Source organism: Syngnathus leptorhynchus, chromosome 8, assembly GCF_054491065.1.
Source record: "Syngnathus leptorhynchus isolate UIUO chromosome 8, UIUO_Slep, whole genome shotgun sequence".
Lineage (NCBI taxonomy): Eukaryota > Metazoa > Chordata > Actinopteri > Syngnathiformes > Syngnathidae > Syngnathus > Syngnathus leptorhynchus.
Genome location: NC_141202.1, coordinates 2,389,257 through 2,403,646, shown reverse-complemented (window position 1 = coordinate 2,403,646; position 14,390 = coordinate 2,389,257). Strand labels below are relative to the sequence as shown.

The following is a 14,390-nucleotide window of genomic DNA, read 5'->3' as shown; positions in this document are numbered from 1 at the left end:
TATCCAAACAGTTGAAATTAGGACTTGACAAAATGTTGTGCTCAAGAGATTTTTTGTTTCTTCAAGGAGAAGTCATAGCCACTCAAAATTGACAATGGCCTGAATACATTTATTCTCCTCAATACCTTAAGGTTATTCTTAGTGTACATTTGTTCAAATGAACCGGACATGGCGCAAAGGTGGATTGCGCAACTCAACTTCTCGGAAAGTATTACACGAAACAAGGTTCAAATAGAGGAAGTCGGACATTTGCGTTGGAGAATCTCTGTTGATAAAACACACAACACGCTGTCTCTCCTCATTTTGTTTTTATCCTCACGTTGGGATTTGGATTTGCTATTAAAATGTAAATGTAGCAATCCTGTATTTTTTGTTTATTTTATTTCCCCCCCCCCCCCCCCCTTGCCTACGATGACACTGAATGCTATTGGGACACACATATGCGGATTATTTTTCATAGTTGCGCAACACGTGGTTGCTAAATACTTGCTTTTACATCACACCACTGGCCAGAAAAATATCAATAACTCACATTGGGCTGATTTCATAACAAAATAAATATTTAAGCTCCTTACTCTGTCAGTTTTTTTTTTTTTTTTGTTATTAATTGACAATCTGTCCATTAAACCATAGTGTGATTTAGTGTGGATGCTAACTGGCTGTAGGTCTGTATGCTGTATTCAAGGAACGTGGGATTTCCCATTTCCGAGTAACAGAAGCAAACCAGCAACCAACTCAATTTGTACTATAACGTTTCTATTTTTTTGTGTTAATGTGGATCTGGCCAGGTGATGGCATGGGTTTGGCAGATGTATCTGTTCCTCATGTCACAATTGGCTCTGCTCCAGTTATCCAGCGATTTTGACGTCAGCGACTTTATGGTCAGAGCACAGCAGCTGTTTTGGTAGTAGTAGTTTTCTTTTCTCCAGAATCTAAACACCACACAAAATGTCATCAAATTTGAATCTCAAATAGATTTAACAAGTTTAAGAGTTAACTCAGATTATTATGACAGCAAAACTGGATTTTGTTCAAAAGCCAGCTAGCTAACAACTCCGATTTAGTTGAGTCTGCCTTATGTTTTTGTGTGTGTTATTGGTGTTTGTTTACTCACGCCAAAGTGAGGTTGCGTCCATCATTCCATTCCCACATGTCAGAAATAAACGTCTTCCTCAGCCCTATCCAATATCCGTGCTTGTCATCGTTGTAGTAATTCGTATGGCTCGTGACAAAATCCTGGAACAAGCGGGAAAATAAATGATAAATATATTGTACTAGATTTGAACAGAAATAAATGGAAGGCATCCCACAGGGATGTGTACTAGATCCCCTACCATTTAAAATGATATACAGTAGGATCACCTGTTCTTCTTGGCTTTCAATGAGCAGCAGGCGTGCGTTCATCCGCCGACAATCGTCAACGCTTCCCTTCCAGGTCTTCCAGTTGGCGTAGTAGGGGTGATGCAAAAACAGGTAACACTTGGAGCCAAATGGCAGCCAGCCGTTCGCACACGGCTTACACTGGTTTAAAACTACCAATAACAAATACAACATCCACAAAGTAAGTTTGGGTTTTAAATCCAAGATATACAATGAAAAGTACTAAATAAAAAAAATTCCTGATAAAAGACTGAGTTTAATTTTCAAAATTAATTGATCGGTGTTATGGTCTTAAACTATGTTAGCTTGTTAGCATGAAGCATAGCATCACCACGGAAACCAGTTTGTAAACAAATGTCGTGCGAAGGCCCTAGTGAGTGTGCTGACCTTTTTGCGGGCAGTAGTCGATGAAAGAGAAATTGTCAAACTGGAAGACCTGGCCCAAGGTCCAGTTGAGCTGGTCCCGTTCCCTGCTCAGGTTCTGGGCTCGTTCCCTCATCTGCTCCAGCTCGGCATGTATATACTCGTTTTCGGCCGTCAGGTTGATGTTCTGCCGACGCTGCTCGGCCAGGATGCCGTTCACTGAAGGAGGAAAAGTACTCAAGACTTTTTTTTTTTTTAACTGTTCATTAAACATGAAAAAAAAGAAAAAGTGACTGATTATTTGGTTGTTTGTGTTAGAGTAAAATCTAACACAAAATAAGGAGGGACTGTTTTTTTTTTAATATATATATATTTTCAATTTCAGACACAGAAACAGGTTCACGTGACCCAACAGTTTAAGAAGGAGATGAAAAAAAGAAGCAATAAAATGAATCAGTCATGTTTTCATTTTGTTTTTTTTTGGTTTTTATTTTGGATGGACAGAAAGCAACATTCTTTCAGGAATAAGAAAAAACCCAAAAGGGGTACTTACTGTGCAAGGTGAGGGCAATGATGACAGACATGAGGATGACGCAAAGAACGCTCAGAGCGGCAGCCGCCAAGGTGGTAGGCATCTGGTGCGTTATTTTAGACAGGTTTTCTAGAAGGAAAGCATTTTCATTGACCAAGTAAAAAAAAAAAAATGACCAGAATAAAGAGGAACCTTGGATGATGTGAGGCACGCCGCACGGTATCTCCTTTGACCGCACATCGTCGTAGATCTCCTCCTCTTCGCCGCACTTCTCTGGATGCAACAAAGTCACTTTAGTAAGTTTGGAAAGCCAGTCCAAGTTGTGTGAAAGGCATCATTAAAGAAGGTTTCTGGAAAAACCTTCAGCATGGAGTTGCTGCGGCCACCGCTCCAGCTCGTTCCTCACGTCTTCATAGATAACAGTGTCATTTGGTGAGCCTGGAAAAAAGAAGCATAGGTGGATGAATGAATGGAAAACGTGTCTACTAATTGTTGTATATTGTACATAAGAAAAATTGTTATTAATGTACTTTCCATATCCTTAAACATCAAAAGAAAATGTGTAACATGACTTACTGTGAGAGTTGAACTTTACTGTCACATAATTGAGTTCTTCTGCCATGACTCAATGGGGGGGAGGAAATAAAACACTAATCCTGCAAAAGGTTTGACCTCATCTCAACTAGTAAAGTGTGAAGGAGACCTACGCTGCTTTGAGGAAAATATGAAACTCAAGTGTGAGGAAGAACACAACTTCTTCTTTTTGCTGCATTTTCTATTTGTCCGATGTGAGTTGGATTTGGTGGGGTGGGGCTATCTCCGACACGTGCTGGTCTTCTAATCAAATCGATTAAAAGGGATCAATACAATCACATGGACTAGATAACTAGACAAAAACTTAATAATTATGCTCCCCTGAAGTTTTTCCCAATCGATAGAGATAAAGTTGGCTCGCCTCCTAAATGTGTATACTGGCGTCTTCAGTTGTCTGTTTTGGCCACCAGATGTCGCTACCTCGCAAAGGTTTACAATCGTCTAAACTCTAAACGACGTCATAAAGAGACAAACATTTTCCAAAAAGTTTGATTGATGATGAAAATTAATTAAAGCTATGACGAAAACGATTTCATTTCGCAAGGATGTTATTTAACCCCCCACGCCCAAATAAAAAAATAGAAAAAGATTTCGTCGCTGACGTCAACGAGGAAGTGTGCATACGTCACATGGCAAACACCTGTACACGATTACAGGAATGAAATAAACAAAGCCGGCTGTCCAGTACGAGAGTAGATATTGGAGAATTGAGTCAGTCTGAAATTGTTGAGTGGCAGAGATGGTTTGCGGAGGATTTGTTTGCACGAGAAATTCCCTTTGCGCACTCAATGTACTATACGTGGTAAGTACTGGGTTTCGTTTATTTTATTGCGTAATGACTACGATTGGATCTTTGGTCTTTGCACTAAACTTTTAAATGAGGGCTGTTCTTCCCAGTCTTCATTGACTAAGTTTACATAAATTTGGAATTGTACATTTGCTCATTGGTTTGTTTGTTTTTGGTTAGGGGAATTCAAAACAAGATGAACCTTCATTTAAATTATAGTGGGGATTGTCTAAAATTGTTGCATTGGCCAAAACAAGTGACTTTCAATCGTGTTGTATTTCTATTTAAAAAGGCTCAAAACAAATGACTGGCAGTTTAAAATTCTACATTTTCTTTTTTATATGAACAGAGAGCATTTAAGATCTATGTTGCGGTGCTATAACAGAACACAAATGATAAAACAAGTACAAAGACAATCTAATATATTTGTCCTCTGAAGAATGACTACAATTAGTGCCGTACCGATGAGGTGCGAAGAGCTGAGATACTACTTTGCCACTTTTTTTTTTTATAACTTGAAAAAATACCGCAATAAATAGTTTTTCGTTACCTCAGCTGGTGAGCCTGCTGCTAGTGGGCGTAGCAGCTTGGGGCAAATGGTTCGGCCTGGTGTCCAGCATCCAGGTGGTGGCGGGTGTGATCTGCGTCGGAATCTTCCTGCTCCTGGTGGCCTTTGTGGGGCTGTGCGGCGCCTTGCGGCACAACCAGGTGCTGCTCTTCTTCGTATCCTTTTGCGTTTTCCAGCAGAGCTGACAAAAGTACTCGTATTCTGGAATGAAAACTTATTTCGACAACGCAAGGTGTTGAAAGTGCAAATGTTTCCCGATGTTTTTTTTTTTTTTTTTAATACTTCCATCAGTCTGGTGCTTCCTTAACATAGCAGTACATGATCATCCTGTCACTGGTGTTTGTGGTGCAGCTGTCTGTGTCATGTGCTTGTCTGGCCCTCAACGAAAATCAACGGGTAAGGTTTTCGTTCCAGTAGCTCCACATTGTGATGGACTTGACTGACTTCCCGATGTCCCGACAGAATCATCTACTGGAAGTGGGCTGGAATAAGTCCGAGGCGACGCAGATGGATGTGGAGAAAACGCTTAACTGTTGTGGCTTCTACCACGTGGACTACAACAGATCTTGCGCCGCGGTAAAAAAAAAAAAAAAAAAGAACTGCAGCCAAACTTGCCAATGGAGTCTGTCTTCTAATGCAATTTGTTTTTGTTTTCAAAGAGCTGTTTTAACCAGCAGCCACCAGTGATGTGCGCTACATGCGCTGACATCATCGAGAAGTATGCCGGGGAAGTGTTGCGCTTTGTGGGTGGTATTGGACTATTCTTCAGCTTCACAGAGGTCAATAAGAATGATGTTTATCATTTTCTTTTAATCATGATGGATAAAACATCTTTTAACTATTTGATTGTTGTTAAATTCTGTAACTTATTTTACAATGTTGTCTTTCCTCAACAGATGCTTGGCGTTTGGCTGGCCCGTCGCTACAGAAACATAAAAGACCCTCGTTCAAATCCTGGAGCCTTTCTGTAGATTAGTTTTTTTTTTTTTTTTAGAATAAACATATTGCACTGCTCCAATTATTAATTGACTTGCCTTTTGGATTTGAGATTTGCTGCATGGCTTTCCTGTTTACAGTGGTTAAGATGCTAAACTGATTTAAAGGGATGTTTAATATTCTTCTCATTTGTTAGTTACAATATTCAAAACCACCACAAGTTGCATAGGCTTACTTGAATGTAAACAAAGTCCCACCAGTGTTTGTATTTTGGGTGATAATGCAAATGTAGCTGCCACGTTGGAAGTAGCTATCTAAAGCCATGCTAGCTGCTAGTTCCTTCTATCTGAGCTCAGGACGCTAAAGGATCTTTGACGTTATCTTAAGATGCTTGACTGTCAATATGTTGCACAACACTGAATTCCCTCGGTATTATACGCCATGGAAGAAATCATTTATTACTATGCTAGCAGGGTAGCGTGCTATACTGCTCTGTCATATTTGATGACAACCTTCAATTTTTTTTTAATTGTTTGGTTTTCAATATTTCATGGCTTAGAGTGCATGTTTGATTCTTAAATATATTTCCTTATTTCAACATTGTCCTTCAAAGGCGTGTTCAGCAATAAAGATTTATGTCGGTCCTTGTGTGTTTATATTTTTACATACGCATACAAAAACCAGACCAGACGGTAGAAAATGTGTACGCTTGGGCGTGTCATCTGTTGATCAAACCGGTCTTGGCGTCTGGTTGATGAGAAAAGAGGATCCGTTCTCACCTGACTCAACAGGATGATGAGCAGGAAGTTGAGCAGGTGGTTGAACCCGTTTTCTACTTTGACCTGCAAGTGTTTAAATCTTATTAAACGTCAAATATTTCTCCCTGGAGTATTGTTTGACTTAATTTTAAAGTATGTGATTTCAAAAAGAATGAAGAACTCTTAATTACCTTTAAGCCCCAAACTATAATCTTCAACATGGATTTTATTTTTCTCTTCAAAAGGTGCCCTGTTGATTACTACATGAATAAAGAGCATCAATTTAAACCCACTAAAAATGATTCAAGATGTTTGCCTTAAATCAATAGTGTGACAATACCTGCAATTTTTATCAAACCAAGGTTTTTTTTATTAAGCATTACTGTACATTCATGTACGAAAAACAATGTTCATCCCGTCCATGAAGGTTGACAAAAGCACTGGAGTGCGCAAAACTGGAATAGTGCAGCGCCTCCTGGTGGTCAAATGCATCACATTTGACACAAGCGATGTCTTTTTTTTTTTGCCTTTGCTGTTAATAGTGTGATTTGGTTAAAATCAAGGTTTTACTGTACATTGGTGTAGGGAAAAAAAAGAGTCTTGAGAGATGGCTGAGAGGTTGACGGCTCAACTTAGAAAATGGCTCAAAAAAAAAAAAAAAACTGGAGCAGGAATGCACAAAAACTAGAAGCGACTAAATCGGCCTCAGTCGTATCAAATCAGAACATTGAGAACAGTTGGGAGCAAATGACGCGCAAAACAATAATAAATAGGCACTATTAGCATTCTGTGATTACTGAGTGAGAAGGAGAGGAGGAAAGGGAAAAAGGAAGCAAGGGCATATCAAGCGTTGTGCGAGTGGGTCGGCGATGACGACGGCAAGCGTACTACGAGTCAGACAAGAAGGCTCTGTGCGCGTCGGGGAACTGCTGAGCGCTGAAGTCGGCGTCATCCCGCACTCGCTTTTTGATGTCTGCTTTCACCTGTGCGGCGATACAAAGACAAACAGCATTTTTTTTTTTTTTTCTCAAGAGTTTAACCTAAATTGTCATGAGTGGTGTGGCATTTACCTGCTCTGAGTAAGCTTCCCTCAGCTCAGGTGAGTCCAGCTCTTCCTGCAAATGCTCGCTGGACGTGATGGGCTTCACGCCGGCTGTCCTGGCTGCCTGGCTCACAGCGTCCGACAGCGAAACCAAACTCCCGCTGCCCAATCCCGTCTGAGAGAAAAAAAAAAAAAAGAAAACAAATGCAGTAAGGAAAGAAGAGAATTTACAGTGCACAAATTGGCTACACGTGTATCGTTACTCACCTTCCGGCGTTTGGCCGGCATACCGTGCAGGTAGGCGTCGGACAGCGGCGGTTGGGCCTTCATCTTTCTCTGAGTCATCATATCACAACGGATGATGGGCACCCACTCCTGCAAAAAAAAATGAATAAAACCCGAATCATCATCTAGCAGGGGAAATCAATGCCTTTGTTTAGATTGGGGCTCGACTATGAAGTCAACAAACCGTCCATTTTCTGAAGCTAACCTCAATAATTAGCATGACTTCGATTAGACAGAGAGATGGTTTGTAAAAAGACGCACCACCCCCCTCATTTAATATACAAAATCCTTCTTAACGATCAAAGAAAAAAGTTCTCACAGGAGGAACGGTGGCGGCCCAGGCTTCCGACTCTCCGGCACAGACCTCGCTGGTACCGTCGGCCCCCGCCGCCGCCTTGTCACCGCCCAGCGGCGCAGCCCCGCCCGCGGCGCCCAGATCGGCGGGCGGCGCTCTGGTCTCCCGTGACGACGACACTAACATGGCCTCTTCTGCTGTGGTGGCGGCGGCCGGTGAGAGGGTCTCACTCATCTTCAGGGAGGAGGGGAAAAAAAAAAAAAAAGGCAGAAAAAACCTCAAGCATCGGTTTCAGTATCAAACCTAAGTAATGAATTAGAAAGGAGGAGAAAGAGACAGATGGTTTACCGTTGCACTTTGTGTCTGTTCTGGTTCCTGCGCGTCGGTCGCGGTGGACTGATCCCTCTGTGAAAAGAAAAAAAAATTTGATACATTATTTATGCGCATTTAAGATGGCCAACGTAACAGGATATAACAGACAGCGCTTCCTCGACATACGGGCGTGTGACCTGCGGATGACTTAACTTCCAATCTATGACTTGGCTTCTTAATGAGTTATACCGATGAGTCAAAGAGAGAGAATGGAAATGCGGCGTCCAAGGGGATACGCGAAAAGAGCCGTCCAAGCGCTTACCTGTGTATAAACGATGTAATTCTGGATCTGCACCGTGGTGACGGGAAGGTGCTCCAGAATGTACTGCAGCCTCATGGTCATCATGCTGGTCATCCAGTTGAGGAGGCTCGGGCTGACGTCGCTTGACATTCTCCGCTGGAAGTGGGCACAAAGTGAAAAGGCAAGTTACGCATCACTGCGATAGAAAGAAGTGACAGTGGTCCACGTACGATGCGGTGGTTGATGACGGCGGTCAGAGCGCGTTGGTCTCCTCTCAGGCAGTGCAGGTTGAGTGCCAGGCACTCAAACAGAGCCTGGTTGCACAGCTGAAGCAGACGAAGCCCGAAAGAATCATCTGTGACAAAATGAGGCCAAAGTCAAATGACTAAGACTTGACCAGCTTAGGCCATGTAAAACATTTGTCGCCGTTTTACTCATCTACCGCAAACATTCAGACACACCTGTGCAGCGAAGAATGTGTGTGGCGATGTGTGTCAGCTGCTGTCTAAAGAAGGACATGTTGGTCTGGGTGACATCTACGCCTTCCAGAACGGTGACTGAGGATTCCCTCTGTGTGTGTGCATGAAAAAAAAGAAAAATGACCACAAGAAAGCATAGTAAGGACAGCTTAGTGCAAAAAAAAAAGAAAAAAAAACTATACTTACAAAGCTCTCAGTAATGTCTTCCTCCAGTTCTTGCACAATGGCGTCAGCAGCGGCCTGTATAAAGAAAAAAAAATAAAGATTACTGTTGATTATGTCTTAGTTTGTTGGTTTATGTGTTTAGTAAATTCCCCATAACGTGTCGTGTTCCCATGCTTATCTGATTGTCTTATACCATGCGCATAAATGTTCAATTAAAATATATGGGAATTGAACAAAAAATGGAATTTGAGCGGTACTGACGGCGATGTTTGCATCAGTGGGCTCTTGGCCGTTGAGGAAGTTCTGGCGGAAGAACTGGGCCAGTTGGGATTGGATGCGGCCCAGCGGCTGGTGATGGCCATGCAGCAGCATGACCAGGTCCGACATGGTGAACGTCTGGCAAACCAACATCAGCAGCTCGCCGAAGAAACCTGACCGCAAAAGACACAAAACGAGGGGAAACCGTGATATTCTGCTTCATCAATGACACGAGGGTGAAAAAGATTCATTTAAAATATTACAATGAAATAAAAAATATTTTAGCACAAAAATTGTGTCACCAACCAGATGGTTCTTCTGGGCTGATGAAGATGTTGGTGCTCTGCGAGAGCCTCTGCATGAATTGAGCGATGCTCTCCGTGTCATTCTGCCCCTGGCCGAGTGAGCCCATCATGCTGGTCAGGACGCCGCGGACGATGCCGATAAACGGTTCCGGGTTGAGGGGGTCGGGCGCCGCTGCCGAGTTGGCCGCCGGATTGGAGCCTGTGTTGGAAGCGCCGTTGCCGCTGGTCGGGGGTGGAGGAGGTGGCGGTGGCTGGGAGAAGATGGGCTGCATGGGGTGGGAAAGAGATTGGAAAGGGACAGTCAAAGGTCAGTCTCGCACTGATATGTCGCAAAAATACTGAGACTTGCAGATTAGTACAGATACGATTAGAAACAGATCTACAAACAACATGGAAAAAACATTCAAGAATAAAAGCACGCAAACCTGGTGCATCAAGTCGGCCACCCCCCTCATGAGGTGGGGAATGCTGGAGGTGGTGACCGTGATGGAGGGTGCCCCCACCTGACCGGTCGCGCCAAAAAGCGAGCCAAGCATTTGACCGAGGTCCGGTTGCATCTCGGGCGGCTGCTGGGCCTGATCGCCACCGTTGCCCTCGGACGGATTTGGCGGGCTGGCGGTGTTGCCGTCGCCGTTGGAGACGGATGAAGAGGAGGAGGTGGAGGAGGTTTGGGAGGATGTGGAGGAGGAGGTTGACGTGGTGGAAGAGGAGGTGTGAGCCATTTGACTCGCTGTGAAAATAAGAAAACAAAGTTGTCTGACATGAAAGGGAAGAAACACTTCTGGTGTGTGCAAGTTGGCCCCTGTTTGGTGTTTTAAGTACTTTTAGCAAAACCAGCACCGTGAAATGGGTTCATTTCGACAAAACAAAAAGTGTGCTGTAATTCTTCAAGAGATGTCTGAGAAATGTTCCAGGTTTGTAAACAAATAAAACAATCATTTGTCCCCTTTATGATGTTTCCATGCATAAACTTGCCCATTTGTCCCGGCATCAGAAGTTGACCAACCACTGCGCTGATCATCTGGTTGACAGCGGCAGTGTTGAAAGCCTGGAAACAAGCCAATCAAGTATAAGAGCAAATATGAGTGAAACTGCCAAACACAACTAGAGCCTATAAAGTTTCCTACCTGCCCCGGCTGCTGGCCCGGCATAGCCGCCCGAACGTTTATGGTAGTCCCTCGGGTGCCGAACGCCGGCAGAGGGATATTGGGAGCAAAGGAGGGTCGGGTGAAGACCACTCTAGCCTGAGGTTGGGGGCCAGCGTGAGGGGGAGGCGGCGGCGCGGTGGGTGTAGTAGTCGGGGTGTTGGGACCCGTGGTTGTGGCTGAGGAGTTGGCCGTTGAGCTGTAGCCGGGAGGGGTGGGCTGCGGCGGGACTGGCTGGCCAGTGGCGGCAGCGGTGGCGGCGCTGGTCGCCACCGCCGTGGCGTATTGAGTAATCTGTTGCATGAGATTACGCATGAAGTCTGGAGGAAGACCAGCTAAAGGAAAACAAAAAGAGTATTAGCCAGTGTGAAATGGGTACTTGAACTGGGGAAATTTGGTTTTACCTGGCTGTCCTGGCATCTGATGACCAGCTGTCTGGTTTGGGCCGGTGCCTACACACACAATATGCACAAATATCAGAAAATAGACCCATTTTTTTAAAAGAAGAATAAACACTGGTATGACCACTATGTTGATCCTGGGTGGGGGGGGGAGTCACATTTAACCAATAAAATGCCACATTGGCAGCCATGCCATGTCAGAAACATTCCATCAGTGGCAGGCACGGGGGACAACACACCGTCCGTGTTCATCTGCATCATGACCACCGGGCCTGCCTGGTGGCTGATCCTGATGACGCGGGGGCCGGGCTGGCCCTGTCCCTGTCCGGCCTGCTGATTGGACGGGGAAGTCTGTGGGGTAGAGGTCTGTCCCTGACCTGCCTGCTCCGACTGGCTGGCCGGCGGGGCGGTAGGAGCTTGTCCCTCGGTGCCGTTGGGTGCGGCGGCCACGCTGGCGCCCAGGTTCATCTGTGAGAGGGAGATGTGTTCACTTGAAAAACTATGACACTTAACTAATAGTGGCCCCTTAAAGGGAAAATCTCACTGACTGCAGTTTCAATTTCCCACCAAGAGAGGGTGCTCATTGACTGCGAATAGGTTGAATAACTCACAATTCACTTATGTGGCCATGAAATGTCTATTGAATTGAGTACAACTGGGACCAAAAATTTGTGTTAAACATATATTTTTGATTTCGTCGAACTCCCCAACCCTATGGTATGTAGTCCAGATGCCTAAGAAAGTATTGGGGAAAAAAAATAAAATAAAAAGCTACCTAAAAATCTTAAAGTACTTGGTTATATGCCTTCAGTGTCCACTTTCAAACTTACTTGCACGGGAATGTGGTGGTGGACGGCGCTGGGCATCGTAACAGGAACCGCGTAGTGGGAAATGGGCCGCACCACGTGGAGGTGGCGCGGCACGGGGCTGAGGAGATTCAGCCGCAGGTCACTCAGGGCCACTAGGGCATTGCCCAAGAGACGCAGACACTCCCATGTGAGGACCAGTGTCTGCTGGTCGTCCTCTCTTTCCTGCGAGCATAAAAACATAAAAATAAAATAAAAAAAGACATCGGGGTGAGTTTGGGTAAAAACTGACATCACGAGCAGAATCATTTTCACATATTTTCTATTTGACAAGAAAGAAGTCCTACTGTGTTGTTGTTGTATTCTGCAGAGGTGGCCGTCTCCAAGATGGTGTGAGCTCTCTGGATGAAGGGCTGCAGCCTTTCCTCCACCCGCCGCAGTTCCGACAACATCTCGGCCAGCTCGGTTGGGCTGGGGTGTCTAGGCAAAGAAAAACAATCATTACTTGTCATAAGACATTAGGAGCCAATTGGAAATAACAACACGAGCGTGAGGGTGACTCACTGGGGTCCTGGTTGAGGCGTCGGTCCCTCAGATGGCCCAGAGGAGGCGGAGGGTGGCTGTGTCACCGGTGGAGGGAAGAAGTCCATTGGCTGAGCAGAAGGAGTCGGGGTGGAGGTGGGGAACGAAGACGAAGGAGGTGGCGGGGCAGCAGAGGATGGAGTCTCTCTTTGGGTATGGGCGGACGGGTCGGCTGTCCGGCCCTGACACAAATGCAAATGGGATTTACTCAATTCAAGGGAACTTGAATACCGTACTTGACAAACAGCTTGAATTAGACTTTGGGTCTCACCTCCATTCTTTCGATGAGGTCATTGATGTCCCTCAGCATGTTCTCAGCGAGTACCAACCTCAGCCGAGGTTCGCTCTGCACCGGCTGATCCATGTCAATGTGCACATTCACTGAGCCATTGTTCTGAAAGGGATAAGGCGGATGAAATGATTCCAGCGTGTGGATTACTTAACCCCCACAAAGCTTCTTGACCAATCGGTTGGATTACCCCAGTGCTAGTTGTCACTCTGGCGTTCCTCGCATTGTCCCCCATGCCGGACATCATCTGCTGAACCGACATCTAAACAAGGGAGGGAAAACAAAGGTCAACGCTGGAAACTGGAAAGCTAATAATTGTGAAAACTAAAATGGTCCACAGGTCGTACTTGTATTTGTTGAGGGTCCATGATGTTGACGGGGAGGTTGAAGGTTCCCAGCATGACGTAACTGTTGGCGTTGCGGTCATGTGTTGGAGGAGCCTGAGGCCCATCCTGTGATGATGATGAGCCGCCGCCGCTCTCGGCTGAACTGCCACCAGACCCCGAGCCAGGTTGGGAAGGTGGAGCGCGCTCCACCAAGTGAATCACCTTGCCAGCCACATCTAAGACACAGGAAATGTCGGCGAGGCAGAGTATCTGATAGTTATCATCGAATAGCGTTGCATTTTATTTTGTGCTCAGTTAAGTGACACAATGTGTGGATTACTCACTGTAGTCTGCCAAGGTCCTTTCGTCCTGCAAGACTCGACCTTGGTAGATGAGCCTCTGTTTGTCAATGGGAATCCCCACAGAAGACGCAATGTGCTCTTTAAACTCTTTTACAGTTAACTACAGGAAGTGGAGGGGAAAACACCACAAATCAGACACCTATTCTGAAATTGAAACCCCAGTGTGGAGTTACTTTCTCATTTACCTGGGCACCAACAGTGTAGGTTCTGCTCTGAGAGTCTAATGTTTTGACTGTTACTTCTATGTCTGCACTTTGTTCCTCCATGATGTTCCTGGAAAATATAAAAAGGTTAAAAAAAACACAACGACAGACTACTATTCAATATTCGGATTCATCTCATGGTTATTTAGAACGTAAAGGTTGCCCAACAAACTTTTGGAGTCACCTAAAGGTTATATTATGTAGAAATACTAGTTAGTGGGATGAATTGATCGAGAAATAGATTAAAATTTAAAAATTTATCCCAGCAGCAATATTAACAGAAAATCTGTCAGATTTTTTTTTTCTAATAAATGTAATCGTCGGCTTAAACACATTGCTTCTCGAAAGGCTGCCACTTTCATCAACGCCGTTGTTCAGACCTGTAGTGTGTACTACATTGACGGTCAGGAATCATCTAGCTAGCCGAGCAGGAAACTCCCGACTATAAAAAGCAACACTGTTATAACTCAAATATTGTCGGAAAAACACTCGTTCAATTGGTTAAACATGAACCAAAAAACACGAGTCGCCTTTTCCTCAGCGTATTAGCTGATGGGGGAACGACCGACCGACCGCTCCTGTGTGGCGAAGTTAGCAACGAAGCTAACAAGAGCCGAGCAATGACCTAACGTTAAGCAACAACAATGTATTTCTTGTCTTCGTTATTGCAGTGGCCATGGCTTACATAAAAAAAATACCATATTACCTGAATGGCGACTCTGGTCGTATCACTTATCTGCCGTACACTTCTGTTTCTTATCACCAAATTCCAAACGCTTTCCGGCTAGCGTCTCAAGCTAGCTAGCGCTGATACCGGGTTAACGGAAGTGACGTAAAAATGAAGCCAGGAACGTCTTTGCAGTAACGACTCACATTTCAATTAAATTTAAATACATTATTGGTGGAGACACTGGAA

The 14,390-nt window shown here is 44.6% G+C and overlaps 3 protein-coding genes across 4 annotated transcripts; 1 reads left to right on the top strand and 2 right to left on the bottom strand.

The window, feature by feature from the left end:
• Positions 1–395: 395 nt before the first annotated feature.
• On the bottom strand, positions 396–3,397 carry LOC147051732 (oxidized low-density lipoprotein receptor 1-like). 2 transcript variants are annotated; one of them, XM_085919418.1, is made up of 8 exons: positions 2,852–3,395; positions 2,636–2,713; positions 2,468–2,548; positions 2,297–2,404; positions 1,768–1,962; positions 1,363–1,532; positions 1,115–1,236; positions 396–932 (listed from the first exon to the last, which is right to left on the bottom strand). In XM_085919418.1, exons 1-8 carry the CDS (start codon positions 2,895–2,897, stop codon positions 770–772), a joined length of 963 nt encoding a protein of 320 aa, XP_085775544.1. In that variant the 5' UTR covers positions 2,898–3,395; the 3' UTR covers positions 396–769. The 2 variants fall into 2 exon arrangements, with proteins under 2 accessions (XP_085775544.1, XP_085775543.1); XM_085919417.1 differs by having other exon boundaries at positions 2,297–2,548; positions 2,852–3,397.
• Positions 3,398–3,495: 98 nt separating this feature from the next.
• LOC147051731 (tetraspanin-13-like) lies at positions 3,496–5,810 on the top strand. The gene is made up of 6 exons (XM_085919420.1): positions 3,496–3,671; positions 4,212–4,379; positions 4,540–4,620; positions 4,687–4,800; positions 4,884–5,003; positions 5,121–5,810. The coding sequence occupies exons 1-6, from the start codon at positions 3,609–3,611 to the stop codon at positions 5,193–5,195; spliced, it is 621 nt and encodes a 206-aa protein (XP_085775546.1). The 5' UTR covers positions 3,496–3,608; the 3' UTR covers positions 5,196–5,810.
• A 451-nt stretch (positions 5,811–6,261) lies between these two features.
• bag6 (BCL2 associated athanogene 6) lies at positions 6,262–14,327 on the bottom strand. Its single transcript, XM_085919421.1, has 25 exons — positions 14,181–14,327; positions 13,457–13,544; positions 13,254–13,371; positions 12,931–13,145; positions 12,774–12,845; positions 12,566–12,688; positions 12,277–12,476; positions 12,060–12,192; positions 11,737–11,937; positions 11,146–11,374; positions 10,910–10,957; positions 10,488–10,840; positions 10,336–10,408; positions 9,786–10,090; positions 9,362–9,626; positions 9,059–9,228; positions 8,819–8,872; positions 8,615–8,723; positions 8,384–8,508; positions 8,175–8,309; positions 7,889–7,945; positions 7,565–7,774; positions 7,228–7,335; positions 6,989–7,135; positions 6,262–6,901 (listed from the first exon to the last, which is right to left on the bottom strand). The coding sequence occupies exons 2-25, from the start codon at positions 13,535–13,537 to the stop codon at positions 6,806–6,808; spliced, it is 3,627 nt and encodes a 1,208-aa protein (XP_085775547.1). The 5' UTR covers positions 13,538–13,544; positions 14,181–14,327; the 3' UTR covers positions 6,262–6,805.
• Positions 14,328–14,390: the final 63 nt, after the last annotated feature.

Bases quoted from the DNA above. Each gene is read 5' to 3' on its own strand.
- bag6 (XM_085919421.1), bottom strand. From the start codon at position 13,537: ATGGAGGAACAAAGTGCAGACATAGAAGTAACAGTCAAAACATTAGAC. The intron at 13,372-13,456 runs GTAAATGAGAAA...CACTTCCTGTAG, and splicing joins CCTACACTGTTGGTGCCCAG to TTAACTGTAAAAGAGTTTAA. The intron at 7,336-7,564 runs GTGAGAACTTTT...TTTTTTTTGCAG, and splicing joins GGGCCGCCACCGTTCCTCCT to GAGTGGGTGCCCATCATCCG.
- LOC147051732 (XM_085919417.1), bottom strand. From the start codon at position 2,897: ATGGCAGAAGAACTCAATTATGTGACAGTAAAGTTCAACTCTCACA. The intron at 1,237-1,362 runs GTGATCCTACTG...CGCTTGTTCCAG, and splicing joins TTGAAAGCCAAGAAGAACAG to GATTTTGTCACGAGCCATAC. The intron at 933-1,114 runs GTGAGTAAACAA...TGTGGTGTTTAG, and splicing joins GGACGCAACCTCACTTTGGC to ATTCTGGAGAAAAGAAAACT.
- LOC147051731 (XM_085919420.1), top strand. From the start codon at position 3,609: ATGGTTTGCGGAGGATTTGTTTGCACGAGAAATTCCCTTTGCGCACTC. The intron at 3,672-4,211 runs GTAAGTACTGGG...TCGTTACCTCAG, and splicing joins CACTCAATGTACTATACGTG to CTGGTGAGCCTGCTGCTAGT. The intron at 4,801-4,883 runs GTAAAAAAAAAA...TTGTTTTCAAAG, and splicing joins ACAACAGATCTTGCGCCGCG to AGCTGTTTTAACCAGCAGCC.